The sequence below is a fragment of the Lepus europaeus genome, chromosome 11 (genome assembly GCF_033115175.1).
Source record: "Lepus europaeus isolate LE1 chromosome 11, mLepTim1.pri, whole genome shotgun sequence".
In the NCBI taxonomy this organism is placed as follows: Eukaryota; Metazoa; Chordata; class Mammalia; order Lagomorpha; family Leporidae; genus Lepus; species Lepus europaeus.
Genome location: NC_084837.1, coordinates 56,908,283 through 56,926,832, shown reverse-complemented (window position 1 = coordinate 56,926,832; position 18,550 = coordinate 56,908,283). Strand labels below are relative to the sequence as shown.

Below are 18,550 nucleotides of genomic sequence, written 5' to 3'. Positions count from 1 at the left end.
GAAAGGCAGAGTTACAGAGAGAGAGAGAGAGGTCTTCCATCCGCTGCTTCACTCCCCAGTTGGCCACAATGGCCAGAGCTACGCTGATCTGAAGCCAGGAGCCAGAAGCTTCTTCCAGGTCTTCCACATGGGTGCAGGGGCCCAAGGTCTTGGGCCATCTTCTACTGCTTTCCCAGGCCACAGCAGAGAGCTAGATCAGAAGTGGAGCAGCTGAATCTCGAACTGGCACCCATCTGGGTTGCTGACACTGTAGGCAGCAGCTTAACCCACTACGGCACAGCATGGCCCCTAGAGGACTGCCTTAATTTGAGCATGGGGTTGTTTCTTCATGACTCTGTGTTACACATAGTGATAGCTTTCATGCATGTGTGCTGTAACTAATCCAGACACTTTATATTTGTTATTAAATTGAGACCTAGAATTTGGATACTGCAAATGAATTTTGAACTAAGTTATATTTATAACCATAAACCACCATAGTCTTTCCACAAGATTTCTTCCATTTTAATTATCAACATAAGGAGTAAAATGTGTGGCCGGCGCCATGGCACAGGTTAATTCTCCGCCCATCCATATGGGATGCTGGTTCTACTCCTGGCTGCTCCTTTTCCAATCCAGCTCTCTGCTGTGGCCTGGGATAGCAGTAGAAGATGGCCTAAGTCCTTGGGCCTCTGCACCTGCATGGGAGACTGGGAAGAAGCACCTGGCTCCTGGCTTCAGAGTGGCACAGCTCCAGCCGTGGCGCCATTTGGGGAGTGAACCAACAAAAGAAGACCTTTCTCTCTGTCTCTTCCTTCACTGTCTGTAACTCTACCTCTCAAATAAATAAACAAACAATCTTTAAAAAAAAGAAAAAGAAGGTGAAAGAGTCAGTATATTGGGAAAACAAATACAGAGCCAATGTATATACCTCTGATCATTCTTGCCTAAATTAGTACTAAATTTCATTCATCTGTATTTCTTATCAATTTCTTATTCATTCCTTTATTTTCAGTAACACAATTCAGTTCACTCATACACAAATAGAGGCCATCCGTGCTGGAATGCAGCCTGGGCTGACTATGGTAAGAGAACTGTTACTGCACATCATCTTAACTTCAGTTAGGACTAGGAGTAAGCACCAGATTTTTAGAGTAAGTTCTGTTTGAAGCACAGAAACCTGGCTGAATTTTGAGTATTTGTAAGGAGTTGTGGCATCTTACACATAGGGAGATTTGCTGCTCATTCCAGTGTTTATAAATAAAGTTGTATTGAAATAGGGTCATGCTTATTTGCTTTTGTATTACCACTTCTTTGCTACAACAGAATTAGAGTACTTGAAGTTATATAGCCTTTTAGAGAGACAGTCTGCTAACAGCTGTTTTAATTTCTAATTAGTTAGAGCTTTCCGTGTTATCTTTCACTTACTGATTTCTAGTCTAAGTCTGTTATGGTCAGAAAACATTGTTTATTCTTTGCTTTTTTAAAATTATTTAGATTTATGACCCAGGATATTATTTATCTTGGTGGATATTCCATGTGCATTTGAAAGAATGTATACTATGTTGTTGTGGAATGGAATACCCAATAAAGGTCAATTAGATGCATTTGGTTGACAGTGTTGTTCAGTTTTTCTATTTCTTTTTTTTTTTTTTTTTTTTTTTTTTGACAGGCAGAGTTAGACAGTGAGAGAGAGAGAGAGACAGAGAGAAAGGTCTTCCTTTTTGCCTTTGGTTCACCCTCCAATGGCCGCTGCAGCCGGCTCATCACACTGATCCAAAGCCAGGAGCCAGGTGCTTCTCCTGGTCTCCCATGCTGGTGCAGGGCCCAAGCACTTGGGCCATCCTCCACTACCTTCCCAGGCCATAGCAGAGAGCTGGCCTGGAAGAGGGGCAACCAGGATAGAGTCCGGCGCCCCAACCGGGACTAGAACCCGGTGTGCCAGCACTGCAAGGCAGAGGATTAGCCTGTTAAGCCACGGCGCTGGCCCAGTTTTTCTATTTCCTTACTGATTTTCCATCTATTGTTTGTGTTGATTACTGACAGGAGTGCTGAAGTCTTCAACCATAATTGTGAATTTACCTGTTTTTCTTTTCAGTTCTGTTAATTTTTAATTAATGTATTTATTTTAAAGCTTTGTGGATGATTGCATATGCTTTCAGAATTGTTATATGATCTTGGTTAATCAATCCTTTTAATATTATGTATGTTTCTTTATCCCTGTCAATTTTCTTTACTGTGAAACCTACTTTGTCTCATATTAATATAGCCACTGCACCTTTCTTTTCATGAGTGTTAGTTTGTTTAATATTTCCTTTTCCATCATTTTGCTTGTAACCTACCTATTGAATTTCTTACAAACAGCATGCAGTTGGGACATATTGTTTTAATTTCCATCCATTATTTATTCAAATATTTTCTTTTGTACTGTACACATCTTCCTCCCAGTAACATGAATCTAAGACTCTCTTAGTATTGTCCCACAGATTGATAAAGAATCTTTATTATTTTTTTCTATCTTTTTTTCTCTTGCCCAGGTTAGGTAATTTCCATTGATCTGCCTTCCAGTTTTCTGGCTCTTTTTCTATCCTCTCCATTATGTTATTAAGCCCATCAGTGAATTTTCTTAATTTGCTGATTTATCTTTCAGTTCTAAAGTTTTCATTTTCTAACAGTGTGATAACTTAGTAGTTTTTTATGTATTCAACATCATTTTAGGTTGTGGGGCCACCTGGTACAGGAAAAACAGATGTAGCAGTCCAAATCATATCCAACATCTACCATAATTTCCCAGAACAGAGGACTCTAATTGTTACTCACTCTAATCAGGTAAATGACCATTTGAGGTGTTTTTTTTGAGGGGAAGTGGGGGAGGGAAGATGTGGGGAAGGTAGAAGATAAAGAAAGTGGAGGGGATGCATGAAAGCATAATGTAGATTACCCTTGTATGAAAACCTGATCATTGGAACCACAGGATATCAGGAAAGGTTGAAGTCTGGTTAGTATAGTATTTGCTATTGAGTTATGCTTAGATTATCACTGGATGTGATCAGATTACATTGAAGGATTATGTAAAAACAATTTCTTATTTCTACTGGAGGGGGTCAGAATGAGGAAAAGCTAAGAATATTAGATAGATGCATCATCAGATATTTGGACTAAATTAAGTTGCCAGGTTTATTTTGCACCATAGTCTCTTCTCTGCTAAGCTAAAGCTTTACCTTAAAATCAGAAGTGGTAACCTGGGCTAGTGGGCTTCTTCCTCATTTAGTATGAGGAATATTCCTTAAAGACTAAATCTGGATTGTATTAATACTGGACTGAATTAATGATTTCTGTAAAGCATGCCAGTAAATATCTGTCTATATGGAACAACTGTGTTGTGTTAGTCATTCTGAAGCTGTCAGAAATGAGAAAGAACATTTATTAGCTTTGGGATAAAACCTGATAGACAGCTTTTAGAACATTCTGAAACACATTCTCAAAGTTGCATAATCACCTGAACCTCCGAAGGCACTTATTTTCCCAGAATTTTTATTAGCAGTGGTGACATCAGCTGACCAGTCTTTAGAAAATTTGGTCTATAAAGAAGTACAGAATTTTTGGATTGCTAAATGTCACTTATTTTGTTGTTCATCAACTTTTAATCTGTATAAGATTTTGTTGATTTTTTTGTTTTTTTCCCCTTTTTTTTAGTATTACACTATCTTGTTCATGTATGCATCTTATTTTTAAATTATGTAATAATGTTGAAGTATGTAATGGATTTTTATGCATTATACTGAATTTTTTTATGAGTAATAGCTTTTTGTATGATACATTGTATAGGGGAGTTGGACTTTGTCTTGGTATACAAAACAAAAAATTATCAAAATAAGTTTTTTATTCTATTTAGTAAATTTAGTGTACAATAGTTGTATGTATATACAAGTTCTAAGAATGAATAAAGGATAATTCTTGCTTTAGCATAGTATTTTTAGTTAAGCTTTGTCATCTTAGTAGGACTTTCTATGGTTATCTTCTACTTATGATTGTTTGACTTACATAGTACCATCCTAAAATAAGGTTAACTGGAAAAGATTACATTGCTTGCTAAGGGCCTTTTTTGGTCCTTTGAAATTTGAATCATTCCTTCCTGATGTCTGTCAAATTATTGAATTTTCCCTTCAATTGTTAACCATTCTGTTTGCCAGATGTATATATGCATAATCAAAGCAGTTCTCCAGTGTCGTTCTAATTCACAGTGAAATCTTATAGTTCTTTCTGAGACTATAATGTGTGAGTATTTTTTTTCTCCAAATCTGTGTGGTTCCTGAGTTCGGATGACAGATAAAGGCATGTCATCTGATTTAGAGAATCTTGATTTTGGGATAGTGTGTGTCAAAAGTTTGATAGCTCGAGATTTTTCTGAAAATTCGTGTTAATATCTTCAGTTGCTGAGTAGTAATCGCTAAAATGTTGATAGCAAAAATATTTATATTATATAACCTGGATGTTTACAGCACTGGATGTTGACTTGATAGACAGAGTTGGACTAATGATAAATGAGGCATGATGTTTGAACAGGGCTAGTTTTTAAATAGTGTCTTCGTTAGTGTATCTTTTTCATACTATGAAACTTTTCCCTTCTGTGGAACTTTGTGTATAGCTTCTGGAGTTCAAATAATGAATAAAAGAACTTGAAGAAACCCTGACTATGGATATTTCATAGGTAAAAAGGAGTGACTTCTAAATGGCTTTTGTCAGAATAGTTTGTGATAAATGAGTGCTGTGCTCATTGTGTACAGAATGGAATTACAGCCTGAATTTTGATCCCATGCACTTTACTTTTCCACACTCTGGTGCTCTTAATGTATTCTGCCTACACAATGACTACCTTCTCACCATCCTGCAGCCTCAAAAATTGGCAGTTCTATGCCGTTCATGGAAATGTTGCATGGAATGCTGCTTTATATGGTTGTTAATTTAATACTTTTAGGAATTCTTATAACCTGGAGGCAATCATATCTATGCCAATGCCTTGGTCCCTTTTCATAAATTGGAAGCAGAAGTTTAATGGATGGGTGGTTTTTATAAGGCTACAAATTATTCTTTTTACCAACTACACATGGATAGTAATATTAGATATCAATAAAAACACTGCTTTGTTTAAATTATAAATGATCTAGCTTAAGACCGGTTTCTGTGTTTGATTGTGTTGATTTTTACATAGTCATTCTTTTCTCCTAAATGTCAGTTTTGTTGTTTTTAAAAGCGCTTGCTCACCATTATCGTTTTTGCTTTTTTTCTCCAGGCTTTAAACCAGTTGTTTGAGAAAATCATGGCTTTAGACATTGATGAGCGCCACCTACTGCGTCTTGGTCATGGAGAAGAAGAATTGGAGACAGAGAAAGATTTCAGCAGGTGAGCAAACACGAGGGATTTTTGCAACAATTTTAAACTTTCTCTTTTTTTTTTTTTTTTTTTTTTTTTTTTTTTGACAGGCAGAGTGGACAGTGAGAGAGAGAGAGACAGAGAGAAAGGTCTTCCTTTTGCCGTTGGTTCACCCTCCAATGGCCGCCGCGGTAGCGCGCTGCGGCCGGTGCACCGCGCTGATCCGATGGCAGGAGCCAGGTGCTTCTCCTGGTCTCCCATGGGGTGCAGGGCCCAAGCACTTGGGCCATCCTCCACTGCACTCCCTGGCCACAGCAGAGAGCTGGCCTGGAAGAGGGGCAACCGGGACAGGATCGGTGCCCCGACCGGGACTAGAACCCGGTGTGCCGGCGCCGCAAGGCGGAGGATTAGCCTGTTGAGCCGCGGCGCCGGCTTAACTTTCTCTTTTTTCTTATTAAAGAAATGCCAGAAAAAAACAGTTAACGATTAAACTTAATCGTGAATGGTTCTAGGGTAACCTGCTTAGACCGTAAGTTGACTTAAAGGTCTGATCCTGGTCTCTCTCAGCTCAACTTCTGTATGTTTGTGCCATTTTTAAGTTGCAGATTGTCATTTGCTTTTCTTTTACTGAGTTAATTTTCAATGTAGCTAATTCAAAACTGTACAACTGACTATGATTTTTTTTTCTGCATTTCATCCAGACGTTTAATTTGCTTTATAGGTACCAATTAGGAGGTTGATTTATTTAGTGAAATGCAAATTAATAATAATATGTGCTTTGTGGTTATAATTTCAGATACTTATCCAGTTTTAGTTTGCCTTTATATTTAATATTACATGTTGTAAGTCAACCAAATTTTACAAATTAGATTCCTTTTGCAGTTAATATTTTAATTTTTTCCTATAAAGTTGCTTTACGATAATGATCCATGTCATTTATATTTAAATCGATTTTAAAACTTGTTTCAGAAAAGCATAATTAACATTGAAAATATTTAATGCAACCATTGGCTACTGAACATAACCTTTTGACTAAACTGATCATAGACACTGAAAGTGGTAAATAGCCATTTCAAGTTCCTGTGTTAGAGAACTCACCAAATAAAATTATCAGTATGTTGCAAGAGGCAAAGAACAACACACCATAAGTTAATTAGAGGTCTAGATTCTTGATTTTGGATTAGCCAGTGATGCATTTCTGAATTCTTCCCAAAGGTATTTTCTTGTTGTAGCTAACTTATAAAAGTGGGTTATAATGTAAAATCTATTGATTCAAAATTCAGTTAAACTAAAGGTGCTAATAGATTGCTAATACTGTAACTACCATTCTATTTCAGTACCATTTGTAGTTATTTTTAAATGCTATAGTAGAACAGAAGGAAAAATTTTGAAACTATTTCAAGTGCCATCAAAATCTGGGGTAAACAATTTTTGTGGGGGGCCAGTGTTGTGGCATAGCAGGTTAAACCACCACCTGTGACACTAACATCCCATATGGATGTCAGTTTGAGTCCTGGTTGCTCCTGCTAAGATCCAGCCCCATGCTAATGCGCCTGTGAAAGCAGCAGAGGATGGTCCAAGTACTTGAGGCCCTACCACCCATTTGGGAGACCTGGAAGAAAACTCCTGGCTCCTGGCTTCAGCCTGGCTGAGCCCCATCCATTGTAACCATTTGGGGAGTGAACCAGTGAACAAAAGTACTGTGTGTGTGTCCCTCTCTCTAACTCTGCCTTTCACTTTAATTAATTAAAAAAATTTTTTTGCCTTTTCATATACTAGCCAAGCCTGGATCTTGTTAGTAGGTATATGCTTATTTGATAGAGTGTATTCTTTGTCATAATTAAAAAGGAAAATAGTGGTTATTGTTTCATAATAAAAATATTATCAGTTTTCCTAAAGGAAAAAATTTAAAACCTAGTGGAGTAGTTGAGAGGCAGTGATCATCCATAATTTTACTGCTCCAATGCAACTTTTTGTTAGTGTTTTTCTGTGCTCAGCCTATTGGCAGTTTTGTTCAAAAATAGCCTGAGTACAGAACAAAGTTATCTTCCAGACAGTTTACATCTTTGTAAGTTGAAAAATTCTTCATATCATAGACCGTATCTTCTTTTTTTTTTAGCTCTTGATCATTCCTTGCTCCCCAAGTTGAGTCTCTGAACCACATAACAGTAGAAACATGTCTTCTTTTGTCAAATCTTTAAATGTGCGAACAGCAGTGATTGAGATTATTTTAGTCTTGATTTAAATATTGCAGGGCATGGGGCCGGCACTGTGGTGCAGTGGGTTAAAGCCACGGCCTACAGTGCCCGCATCCCGTATGGGCACTGGTTCGAGTCCCGGCTACTCCACTTCTGATCCAGCTCTCTGCTATGGCGTGGGAAAGCAATAGAAGATGGCCCAAGTCCTTGACCCCTGCGTCCGTGTGGGAGACCTGGAAGAAGCTTCTGGCTCCTGGCTTCGGATCAGCTCAGCTCTGGCCATTGCAGTCATTTGGGGAGTGAACCAGTGGATGGAAGACCTGTCTCTCTCTCTCTCTCTCTCTCTCTCTCTCTCTCTCTCTTGCTCTACCTCGCTCTGTAACTCTGTCTTTCAAATAAATAAAACAAAACTTTAAAAAAAATATATTGCAGGGCTATAGGAGATACTTTATAATTGTAGAAAGACTATGTATAGACTTCCATATTTAATTCTGGGGGCCGGCGCTGTGGTGCAGTGGGTTAAAGCCCTGACCTGCAGCACTGGCATCTCATATGGGTGTTGATTTGAGTCTTGACTGCTCTACTTCTGATCCAGCTCTCTGTTATGTCCTGGGAAAGCAGTAGAAGATGGCCTAAGTCCTTGGGTCCCTGCACCCAAGTGGGATACCTGGAAGAGGCTCCTGGCTCCTGGCTTCGGATTAGCTCAGCTCTGACTGTTGTGGCCTATTGGAGAGTGAGCCAGTGGATGGAAGACCTCTCTCTCTCTCTCTGCTTCTGCTTCTCTGTAATTCTACCTTTCAAATAAATAAATAAATCTTAAAAAACATTTAATTCTGGTTCTACTGGTTTCTTCTCTAAGTATGTGTCTTTGGACTTTCCAGACTTCAGTTTTCTTTCTTACCAATTACTTATCAAATTGCTATATTTGGATGCTAAGCTTTGAGCTGTAATATACACATGGTAGAGAATGATCAACTTTTTTTAAAAGGTAGAGTTACAGACAGAAAGAGGTGAGACAGAGAGTTGCAGACAGAAAGCTGGTTCACTCCCCAAATGGCCACAATGACCAGAGCTGAGCCATTCCAGAGTCAGGAGCTTCCTTGGATCTGCCACGTGGGTGCAGGGGCCCAAACACTTGGGGCATCTTCCATTCCTTTCCCGGGCTATAGCTGGGTCAGATTTGGAGCAGCTAGGACACAAATCAGTACCCAAAGGGGATGATGGTGCTGCAGACAAAGGCTTAGCCTACTACACCGCAGGCCAGCCCCAATCAAGTACTTTTTTTTTTCCCTAAAGATTTATTTATTTGTTTGAAAGGTAGAGTTACAGAGAGGCAGAGGCAGAGAGAGAGAGGTCTTCCATATGCTGGTTCACTCCCTAAGTAGCCACAATGGCCAGAGCTGTGCCTATCCGAAGCCAGGAGCAAGAGCTTCTTCTGGGTCTGCCACATGGGTGCAGGAGGCCAAGGACTTGGTCCATCTTCTACTGCTTTCCCAGGCCATGGGAGAGAGCTGGATTGGAAATGGAGGAGACAGGACTTGAACTATCATCCATACGGGATGCCAGCGCTGCAGGCAGCGGCTTTACCCACTACACATAGCGCCTGCCCCCCGCAGTCAAATACTTTTTTAAATTTATTTTCAAAGACTATAGAACTGATTAATTTTATGATAGTGTAACACACTGCTATTCAAAGCAGCCAATCTATGTTATGTTCTTGGCTGTGGTGAGATGAACTGTACCAGAATGTACTGTATTATTGCTTCCTTCTCTCTAAAAGCGTTGTTAGGAGATTAAAAGAGAGAGAGAAGCTGAACTACTTGGTGTATTACTCTCCTCCTCACAGACCAGCAACACATTTGTAGATCAGCACTGTTCTATTGGGGTACACTTCAAGTAACTTAGTCATAAAATAGCCCAAGAACTACCTCCTGTATGGTTAAATGTAAATTATATGTTATACTGTTTTTTTTTTTTTTTTTTTTTTTTTGCTTTTTGGCTACTTATTGTTTCTGTTACTACTTTTTTTGAGGTTTGCTGACAGTTTCCTTCAAATGATCTTCATTAACACAGTTGTACCTTTTTTCCTAATTGAAATTCCTAGGTATGGAAGAGTTAATTATGTCCTAGCTCGAAGAATAGAACTTTTAGAAGAAGTTAAACGATTGCAAAAGAGTCTAGGCGTTCCAGGAGATGCCTCATATACCTGTGAGACTGCAGGCTATTTCTTTTTGTATCAGGTGAGATACAGTTTTTTTAAATATCGTAACTCATTGTATGTAATTTTGTCCCCAATTGGAAATTGGAATGGGTTCCTGAGATCTTTCTTGGAGGAAGCTTATTTGTTGAGTAGATTGAAATACATGGTATTGCTAAACCTACATTTATGAATGTTAAGTGTTTGTAGTTTCCATTATATTCTGTTTTCTTTGGTAAATAACTGCTTGATGACTCGTTCAATAAGAGACCATTGTTGTTGGCCAGCGCCGTGGCTTAACAGGCTAATCCTCCACCTTGCGGCGCCGGCACACCGGGTTCTAGTCCCGGTTGGGGCGCCAGATTCTATCCCGGTTGCCCCTCTTCCAGGCCAGCTCTCTGCTATGGCCTGGGAAGGCAGTGGAGGATGGCCCCAGTGCTTGGGCCCTGCACCCACATGGGAGACCAGGAGAAGCACCCGGCTCCTGGCTTCAGATCAGCGAGATGCGCCGGCCGCAGCGGCCATTGGAGGGTGAACCAACGGCAAAAAGGAAGACCTTTCTCTCTGTCTCTCTCTCTCTCACTATCCACTCTACCTGTCAAAAAAAAAAAAAAAAAGAGACCATTGTTGCTACTTTTTAAATTTTTTCTTTAGTTTTTTGCTATTGACAAGATTTTTGGTCTCTCTCTTTTATTAAAAAATACCACATGTAGAAATATAACTAAATACTAAATATTCTAGCTACCTAGTGGAAACAAATTACAGTTCTACAATTAATTACATCAATCAGCTAATGAAGGAAAACATTCTTTTAAATCTCCAGAAATAAATTGTCTTAGAGCTTGTTACATGGGGGACTTTAGGTTAAAAATTCTTTTCACTTCAATTTAAAAGTATGAAGATGAATGAGAAATTGAAAGCCAAATAAAGTGAATACAAATAAACTTTCGTAGCCGGTTGGATTACTAATCATTTTAAATTCATTATAACATAATTAAATAATGAAAATTTTTGTAAAACTTTTTTTTGTACTAATGCTATTTGTGTGTTTTGGATACAAACCATAACATTGAACTGTTAAGTGTATATGAAAAAATAGGCATGTGCTTATTATAAGTGGATGCAAAACAAGTTAAGTCCATTCAAAATGAGCAGATTTCTGGTTTTTATGTGTGAAGTAGGAAAGATGCACATGAGACTCAGACTGTATGAGTAGTGGAGTAAAGATAATGCTTAAATGCATATTTGGTGCAAAAAAAAAGATCACTCAACTCAGGAAAAACTATTTTAAAAATAAGGAGAAATTGGGGCTGGTATTGTGGCATAGCAGGTTAAGCCAGCATCCCATATAAGCGCCAGTTCAAGATCCAGCTCCCTGCTAATGCACCAAACAATGGCCCAAGTGCTTAGGTTCCTGCCACCCATGTGGGAGACCTGGATGGACTTGCAGGCGCAAATCTTTTTTATTTATTTATTTTTTTGACAGGCAGATTTAGACAGAGAGAGAGAGAGACAGAGAGAAAGGTCTTCCTTTTTCCTTTGGTTCACCCCCCAATGGCCGCTGCGGCTGGCACACCATGCTGATCTGAAGCCAGGAGCCAGGTGCCTCTCATGGTCTCCCATGTGGGTGCAGAGCCCAAGGATTTGGGCCATCCTCCACTGCACTCCTGGGCCACAGCAGAGAGCTGGACTGGAAGAGGAGCAACCAGGACCAGAACTCGGGGTGCCGGTGCCACAGGCAGAGGATTAGCCTATTGGGCTGTGGTGCCGGCCTAGGCTCAAATCTTAATTTGGGAAAAAATGAATTGGAGACTTCATAGGATATGTAGATCAATTTTCAGCATACAAGCATCCCATTGGGAAAGTGTTTTCACAAGGTCACAATCCCAAGCCCTATGCTCAGATATTCTCATTCAATAGAGGTGGGATCCAGGAATTTACTTTTGTTTTTTTTTATTTGACAGATAAAGTTAGACAGTGAGAAAGAGAGAGACAGAGAGAAAGGTCCTCCTTCCGTTGGTTCACCCCTCAAATAGCCTCTACGGCCAGAGCTACACCAATCCGAAGCCAGGAGGCAGGCGCTTCTTCCTGGTCTCCCATGCAGGTACAAGCACCCAAGCACTTGGGCCATCCTCCACTGCCTTCCCTGGGCCACAACAGAGAGCTGGACTGGAATAGGAGCAGCTGGGACTAGAACCCAGCGCCCATTTGGAATGCCGGCGCCACAGACGGAGGATTAACCAAGTGAGCCACGGCACCAGCCCCCAGGAATTTACATTTTCATTTGGCTCCTCAGATACTTTACTTAAGGACTATACTTTGAGAAACACTGAAATTATAACTTTCTTTAAAGAATTTATTGGTATGTATTTAAAGAATACACAGAGAGTCTAAAATATCTGAGATAGTGTCCCTTGAGATGATCCTGAGGTTCTTTTCAGTTTCTGCATTTTTTTTAAAAGAGCCTTTTGTAAACGAAGAGTAATTAACTTGATTGGATGAGAAATAGTTACATTTGTTTCAAAGATTGGGTTTCCTTTCCTTTATCTAGCAGATCTTTTTTTTTTTTACTAGATTTCTTTTTATTTTTAACATAATAATTAGCTGGGACCATTGTTGTGGCATAGTGGGTAAAGGTTCTACTTGCTGTGCCTGCATCCCATATGGGCCCCCATTCAAGTCCTGGCTACTCCACTTCCTATCCAACTCCCTGCTAATGGCCTGGGGAAACAGTGGAAGATGGCCCAAGTACCTGGGCCCCTGCCAACATAGGAAACCTGGAAAAACCTCCTGGTTTATGGCTTTCGCCTAGTCCAGCCCCAGCCATTGCAGCCAACTGGGGAGTAAACCATCCAGTGAAAGATGTCTCTCACTCTGTCTCCCTCTGTCTTTGTGACTCTTTCAATTAAATAAATAAATCTTAAAAAAAAAAAAAAAAAAAAAAAAAAAACGCTTTAAGAAAAGCATAATAATTAGCTGGCAGAGTTAACCTGAAGTGCTTTTTCCTATAGGTGATGTCTCGTTGGGAAGAGTATATTAGCAAAGTGAAAAATAAAGGTAGTACCTTACCAGATGTTACAGAAGTCTCTACTTTCTTCCCGTTTCATGAATACTTTGCAAATGCCCCTCAACCAATTTTTAAAGGCAGATCTTATGAAGAAGACATGGAAATTGCTGAAGGATGTTTCAGGCATATTAAGAAAATCTTTACTCAACTTGAGGTAAGGATCTCAAGTTATTTTAAAATTTCCTTCAAAGATTTATAGTTTTTTTTTTTTTTTCAAGAAGTAAATGTGGAATATTCAGATCTTACAGATGAAATTGTTACTTTTAGGTAAGATTATTGAAAATATTTATAATTCTCATTGATGAATTAAGCAAAAATCATATTAATGAATTAGATCCCCTTTATTCTGACTTTTCAACTATAATGGTCTTAGTATTTAAAAATGAATTGCTTCCATCAGAAATTCAACAGTGATTCTTTGAATTGGAACCTGAGACTGCCACATGACCATTTTAAGTTCCTCATGCTTCTTGCGTAGGCTGCTATGTTAGGATAATTTATCCTGCTTATTAAAGTGATATTAAGAGTCATGAATATACAAAGGGAACAGAGAAGAATTTGTCTGATGCCCAGGGGACCCTGGGATGTTCTTAGATTTTGCACGCCCTATTGTATCATAGAATAACTTCAGGAATAGTGTAATGGTATCACACTCAGGCCCAAATTCCTTGGTAAGAAGTTTAGGATTAATTCAGGTAAAAGGGACAGAGACTTTTTCTCTTTTGTCTTTATAATTTCTAGATAAGATATTTCTCCTTCTTAGAACAGTATCTGACACATAGTAGATGTTTGATAAATATTGATGTATAGAGAAAAAGTTAAGTGGCTGGATGGTATGTGCAAAGCAATAAATGTAACATATGATAATAAAATTTAAAACCTGTGAAACAATATTATGTTTATGATTATATAAACACAAAAAAATAAAACTGTACTCAATTCACAGTAGTAGCTGCCTTGGGGGAGGGGTAGAGAGAAGGAAATACAGGAAATCCCACCTGTTATCTGTAGTGTTTTAATTATTTTTAGGAAGAAGATGGTTCTGTGCATAAACTGTGTTGGTTTTCCTAAATAATCTTTCACTGCTGCCTATTCCCATAGGAATTCAGAGCCTCTGAACTGCTTCGTAGTGGATTGGACAGATCTAAGTATCTTTTGGTGAAAGAAGCCAAAATCATTGCTATGACCTGTACTCATGCTGCCTTAAAACGACATGACTTGGTCAAATTAGGTTTCAAGGTAAAGACTTATACTTGAGTCCCTCAATTCATCATCTGTTCAGCTGATAGCCCCTTGTCTCTTTTAGTGCCCTTGGAAATTGGCTTACTTCCTACTGAAGTTCTTATTTATATTACTTTAAAAATGTCTCTTTTGAAAGTGGATTGAGACTGTCACATTTTTATATGATTAGTGAATTCTCAGGTTTTTCTAAATCTAGTTATTCTAGATTAATATGTCTAGTAATATTATTAGGTAGCGAAATGATAGGATGTTGTAACCAAATTATCATACTTGGTAAGGCTTTATTTTTAGTGTAAATCAGTTGTTTAAGAAGTCTCCACACAAAATTAAAAGCTTTGAAAATAGTGTTTCAAAATGGATTTCACCTATTAGACTTCTGTATGCTTTCCCTGTTAATATTATTGAACATGCATCCAGTCCCAGTTATTAGAAAATGAAACCCTTTGATATGAGGATATGAAGTACTCTTATTTAGACTGCAAGTGAGATGTTAAAATCACTTCATTAGTGATAAAGACAGAAGAAAGGTTAGTCTGTGACTCAGTTTAAGTGAAATGTCACAACTGAGCGGTAAATTTGAATTTATAGATTCTTTATGACTCTGCAAGTGATACTGACCTGGACTGTGATTTAAATACAAATCATTTAACTTTCCTGCAACTGCTTTATCTGATGTTGTTTAAAATAAAGTTACTTTTAACTGTTTTGAATTTAAAGTTAGCAGTTCATTTGTTGATGAAAATGACTGATAATTTTAAGATGTTATGAGCTCACTGAAGGATAGGTGCTAAAGAAAGGAAGGTGATAGAACTGTTGTTATTTTAGATGAAAGGATCCTTGGTTGCAAGGTAGGACAAATAATGATAATTTATTAAAAGGTGGTGTGAACTTACCTGCTGGTGTGACCTTACTTTTTTTCGTATTGTTACTGAGAATTTTTCACCTAAGTATTTTGTTTTTGGGCTGACATAGAAAATGTATCTTGAATTTAATATTAAATCATATCAGCTTACAAAAGTCAAAAATAATGCAGTCATAATAAACATTGTATGCTTTCATGTGGTTTTTCACATACATTCTAAAAAATATTACTTGTAGTTTATCAGATTTTCACTAACCATTCTGTGTATTTACTTACATGATATTACACATCTAAACATAGCATTAGTGCTGATAGGTTTTCTAATTTTTAATTTTGAAATGGTATGTATATCAAACTTAATTTTAGAAACTTTATAGATCTACTTAACATGTAAAAGGCAGTCCCCTGCTCCTCTCATCCTCCCCAATTAACCAGTCTTTCAATTCTTTTAGAGTTGCCTTGTGTTCTTCACAAATCAGTAAAGAATGCTGGATTTCCATTTTAGGCATTATCTTTTGACTCTTCAAAGTCTGTCTGTCTCTCTCTTTCTTTCTTCTGTGTTAGTCATTATATTTTGACTCCTCAAGGTATCTCTCTCTCTCTCTCTCTCTCTCTCTCTCTCTCTCACACACACACACACACACACACAGTGTATGTGTGCTGCATGCACTTTGCCTTTTTTTTTAAATGATTTATTTATTTGAAAGAACTACAGAGAGAGGTAGAGCCAGAGAGAGAGAGAGTCTTCCATCCTCTAGTCCACCCCCCAAATGACCACAATGACCAAAGCTGAGCCAATCCGAAGCCAGGAGCCAGGAGCTTCCTCCAGATCTCCCTCCTGGGTGCAAGGGCCCAAGGCCTGAGGCCATCCTCCACTGCCTCCTAGGCTAACCAGAGAGCTGGAACAGCAGTGAAGCAGCTGGGACTTGAACCAGCGCTCATATGGCATGCTAGCACCGTAGGCTAAGGCCTTAACCCACTGCACCACAGCGCCAGCCACACACTTTTCCTTTTAATACTCCTAATATAGTTATGTTATAATTTTGGTTTGCTCAGTATTGTGTGTTTACTTGATTTAACGTGTAAACATGTTGACATCCAAGCAGATGAATATGCCATGATTAATTTTTATTTCATGGGCAATTTTTTCTTCTCTCAAGAATTATTGTCTTGCTTACTTAGTTTTCTGTTTATCATCAACTTAACACAGAAGGAGCTCCTGGATCCTGGCTTTGGATCAGCTCAGCTCTGGCTGTTGCAGCCATTTGGAGAGTGAACCAGGGGATGGAAGATCTTTCTGTCTCCTTCTCTTTCTGTAATTCTACCTCTCAAATAAATAAATAAAATCTGAAAGTCTCTTCTTAATACATTTAAACACATCACATGTTTTTAGAGCCCTCTCTCCTGGTTTCTCCAGACCTGTTTCAACTCAGTTGGTATATCTCCTAACGATTTGCCTTTCTTATATGTTAGATTCTGCTTCTTGCATTTCATATCTTCCTCTTTCCTTTAATGGAGCAGGTGAAAGGATGCATGGAGGGTAATACTTTTCTTAAGACTTTTCCATGTCCAAAAAATCTGCATCTTTGCACTTGGCTAGCAAAGATGGGTATAGATTTCTAGATTGTAAATAATTTTTCTTTAGAATTTTAAAGAATTGTTCCACCTTTCTAAGCTTCCAGTGTGGCTGTTGAGAAGCTAAAAGCCATTCTCAGTCTATGTTATTTAACTTTTTTGTTCCTTCAGGAATCCTTATAATTTTCTTTCTTCCCCTAAAGTTCTGAGATTTCAGTACATCTTTGGATGTCAAAGAGGAATGAATACCTGTTTTGTTTTTCCAAAAGATTTATTTATTTGTTTATTTGAAAGGAAGAGTTACAGAAAGAAAGAGGGAGAGAGATCTTCCATTCACTGGTTCACTCCCTAAATGATCACGTACGGCCAGGGTTGGGCCAGGCTGAAGCCAGGAGTTTCTTCCAGGTCTCCCACATGCATGCAGGGGCCCAAGTACTTGGGCCATCTTCCGCTGAGTTCCAAGGTGCATTAGCAGGGAGAAGTTTTGTAAGTGGGTGGAGCAGCCAGGACTGGAACCAGCATCCATATGAAATACTGGCACTGCAGGCAGCTGCTTAACCTGCTAGGCCGCAATGCTGGACCCTGAAGATCTGTTTTGACTTTTTTCCTGACTCGCATGATTCGGAGAGCTGAGTGGAGAAAGGGCTGGGCTTCTCCATATTCAGTGTGAACATAAGACTTTGACTTAATTTCTATTTTCTGTGTGGTACCCATTTCTCACCCTACTTTCTTCTCTGTGTCTGCCTTCCCCAGGTTTCAAGATCTTCTTCAGATACTAAACTTTCTGTCTTCTACCGAGGGTGACAGAATTTGGTTCCTTGAAATGGGAAGGTCTAACTGCTGCTTTAAACCAGTCAGTCCCACATAATCTCAAATCTCACTTTAGGAAGTTTCTAGAGATAGTAGCAATCATTGTGTGTGTGTTCAGTTCCCTACCTTTTAGTAGATATTTATCATTTTTGTTTGAATTTCTATTTTGTTAAAGTTAATTTATGTTTGTACAAACAGTAGTTCAAATTTGCATACCTGTTTTCTGGGATTGAAAATATAATATGTTAATCAAATTGCAGAAGGAAATATATCATCATCATCCTATTAATAATAGCAGAAATAATTGCCATCATTTGTTGAGTGTCAGTTATATGTCTGTCAAGTCCTTGTATACTAGGTGTACTTCTATTTGCAACTAGATTTTTTATGAGATATCTCCATGGTTGAAAAAGTGTGACCCAAGCCGGCGCTGCGGGTCACTAGGCTAATCCTCCGCCTTGCGGCGCCGGCACACCGGGTTCTAGTCCCGGTCGGGGCACCGGATTCTGTCCCGGTTGCCCCCCTTCCAGGCCAGCTCTCTGCTGTGGCCAGGGAGTGCAGTGGAGGATGGCCCAGTGCTTGGGCCCTGCACCCCATGGGAGACCAGGAGAAGCACCTGGCTCCTGCCATCGGATCAGCGCGGTGCGCCGGCCGCAGCACGCCAACCGCGGCGGCCATTGGAGGGTGAACCAACGGCAAAAGGAAGACCTTTCTCTCTGTCTCTCTCTCACTGTCCACTCTGCCTGTCAAAAAAAAAAAAGAAAAGAAAAGAAAAAGTGTGACCTTACAGTCACAGCTAGTCAGTGAAACTAAAACATGGCTTTCTAAGAATCCAGAGTCTATTGTGCTCATCCTCTTAAACTTCCCTGAGTATATCTTAGCAGTCATATTCCACAAAAGAGCCAGAAGGCTGTGGTAATAGTGGGTATAAAATTTAGAAATCATCTGAAAGGTTATAGTGGGTGAGTATCTGACTCCTAGCACGGTACATCAAGTGCTAAGCCCAGCATTTTAGTAGGGATTAGTAAGGGTTGAACAAATGAATGATCTTGCAAATAAATACTTAGAACAACTAACTAAAGTACTGTGATCATTTTGCTTTGGTTTAAAATCATTTTTAAGAAGGAATATATATATACATATATATATAAATTTTATGAATTAAATTGCATTCGATTTTCAGAGTTGTGTTTTCAGAAAGCAGTCTCTATAAACTGCTTCTTTTGAGCTGCTCCCATTTTATTTTT

The 18,550-nt window shown here is 38.8% G+C and overlaps 1 protein-coding gene across 1 annotated transcript in view; it reads left to right on the top strand.

The window, feature by feature from the left end:
• The window catches only part of AQR (aquarius intron-binding spliceosomal factor), a 102,310-nt gene that overhangs the window by 62,199 nt on the left and 21,561 nt on the right, over positions 1-18,550 (top strand). Inside the window, exons 22-27 of the mRNA XM_062205578.1 lie at positions 995-1,064; positions 2,698-2,808; positions 5,273-5,382; positions 9,655-9,790; positions 12,759-12,968; positions 13,916-14,053. Of these exons, the coding sequence (XP_062061562.1) occupies positions 995-1,064; positions 2,698-2,808; positions 5,273-5,382; positions 9,655-9,790; positions 12,759-12,968; positions 13,916-14,053 (775 nt within the window). The remainder of the gene's footprint in view (positions 1-994; positions 1,065-2,697; positions 2,809-5,272; positions 5,383-9,654; positions 9,791-12,758; positions 12,969-13,915; positions 14,054-18,550) is intronic.